At 36.6% G+C, this 2,250-nt stretch overlaps 1 protein-coding gene across 1 annotated transcript; it reads right to left on the bottom strand.

The window, feature by feature from the left end:
* Nucleotides 1-421: 421 nt before the first annotated feature.
* Nucleotides 422-1,773, bottom strand: LOC105137925 (F-box/kelch-repeat protein At3g06240-like). The gene has a single exon (XM_011043876.1). The coding sequence runs from the start codon at nucleotides 1,696-1,698 to the stop codon at nucleotides 736-738; it is 963 nt and encodes a 320-aa protein (XP_011042178.1). The 5' UTR covers nucleotides 1,699-1,773; the 3' UTR covers nucleotides 422-735.
* Nucleotides 1,774-2,250: the final 477 nt, after the last annotated feature.

Raw genomic sequence — 2,250 nt, 5'->3', positions numbered from 1 at the left:
GCAACATTCAGCTCAAAGGCACGACCAAATAACCTTGGGATTACGAGAATTGAGTTTATTTTTGTGTTTTAAAAATATTTTAAAAAAAAATTAGATTTTTTTATTTTTTTTATTTTAAATTAATAATTTTTGATATTTTCAAAATATTTTAATATACTAATATTAAAAATAATTTTTAAAAAATAAAAAAAATATTATTTTAATATATTACTAAATAAAAATTACTTTAAAATATAACCGTAATTATACTCCCACACAAACTAATAACTTATAACGTAGCCAATGGATACAAGCAGTTCAAATTAAGATCTGATGGGCTCAACCTCAACTTCGTCTTAGGAATGTGGACTCATTCATCTTATTCATGATTAATAAGTTCAAGACATGAGATTAAAATAGTCCTAGTTATTAAAGGCATGTCACAAATGGACTTTGTCCAAAGAGAGATAAAAACCTGCAAACTGTATTCATGTGTTAATACAATATGTTTATTTTATCAACAGAATAAGAAATTTCACAATGAATTGCTCGACTTTCAACTTAAAATACAGGATCCCATTGCAGATATGATAGTAGCACCTTCCAGCTCCAAAGAAAATGTCACCAAAATATAGCAGCTTCAATTTTCCACAACAAGTTTTGAATCTGTTTATACAGTACAGCGCCCATATGTGCTCATAATATGCATCTCAAATGCTAAGAAACCAGATATAAAGCAGGGACAACAAGCTTCAATTATATGTTTGGTAGCAGGCCATCACAAATATTATTATGGGAAACAAGACTTTCTATATAAGCAGTCGATTCAAACCAATCTCCTTCATGGTCGATGATGAATGGTCTTGCTGTGTCTTTGTCTGGGTTATAGAAGACTACTTCCCTTCCATCTAAATCATAAACAACGTTACCATTCTTTGTTACCCATAATAATCGAATCCAGTACTTGCCTCCAGGAATTGATTCGCCATTAAACCTCAAGAATCTAGTCCACGAAGCCTCGCTGCTAAATTCCTTCATGATCCATGCCTCACAGATTAGACCATAAGGAGAATAGAGACAAAGCCAGTCTCCTAAAACTTTCAATTCCAAGTCCCAACTACTGTCATCTTCAGTGAGACCTCGAAGTGGCACCATCTCTAGGAACTTCTCCTCTGACAAATCAAATGAAACCATTACATACTTTTTACTTCCACCATTTTCCTGTCTGACAAGCCAGTGCAAAGCCCCATTCGTTAAAGTGCCCGGGCGGGCCGGGCCCTCCAAGAGAACACTACAACGAAGGTCTTGAATTGTTCTCCATATATTGCTTTTTAAGGTAAACACCTCCACTTTAGTTTCACTATTGGAGCCATCAGTACCGTTGGTGGGAGTAGATATGGAACCTCTAACTATTTTGTAATCATCAAGCTTGACATCATAACCAAATCCATAAAACGCATCATCTTCTGAAGAACCCGGAATAGCCAATTCCCTGGACTCTCTAGTAGATGGATTCCATATATAGATCAGCGGATTATCGTGAATAAGTCCACACACCAAGCCATTACAAGATCCCAAGATCTCAATATAAGAACATGCAGGATAGCTGACGGGAAATTTGAGCTGAGTTGTTAAAAGATTATCATCGGCATCAAAATAGGCTTCAGGATCGATGGATAGGGGAGGATCGGTGGAGAGAGATTTTGTAATGGTTTGCATTGGTGTCTTCCTTGGTACGTTTGAGGTGGTTTTTGGCAAACTCGGGATGGGATATTAGAGAACGCCATGTCTTGGATACACACTTGAAACGAACCAGACACTTGACAGGAAGTCTTGAAAGAATTTCTGAAATGATTTCTGATGGAAGTTTAGGGACCTTTTTCGGCATGGCTGCTTCAGCCTCGTTTGTTCAGTTGTGCATGCAATAGCCAATAGCTACATATAAATAATGAAATGACAAGAAACTTTCATGCTTGTGGCGTTCCTTGTAAGCTGTCATTGCTTGTTCTGCTACTTCTAAGGCTAGGAACTGGTTAATTGGTCACTAGAGTTGGACAATAAATACCTAGTCAACTTTGGTGGCTATGATAAGATACATAAAAATATTAAATGAGAAGAAATTTTCGTGCCTGTGGCGTTCCTTGTAAGCTACCATTGCTTGTTCTGCTGCTTTTCTGGAAATCGATCACCAGGAACTGGTTAATTGGTCACTGGACTTGAGCGTAAAACTACCTCATGAAATTTGGTGGCTATGATACTAATATATGTGAG

This window comes from Populus euphratica, unplaced genomic scaffold (assembly GCF_000495115.2).
Source record: "Populus euphratica unplaced genomic scaffold, PopEup_1.0 scaffold70.1, whole genome shotgun sequence".
Classification (NCBI taxonomy): Eukaryota; Viridiplantae; Streptophyta; class Magnoliopsida; order Malpighiales; family Salicaceae; genus Populus; species Populus euphratica.
This window is presented reverse-complemented; position numbering and strand designations above follow the sequence as displayed.

Bases quoted from the DNA above. Each gene is read 5' to 3' on its own strand.
- LOC105137925 (XM_011043876.1), bottom strand. From the start codon at position 1,698: ATGCAAACCATTACAAAATCTCTCTCCACCGATCCTCCCCTATCCATC.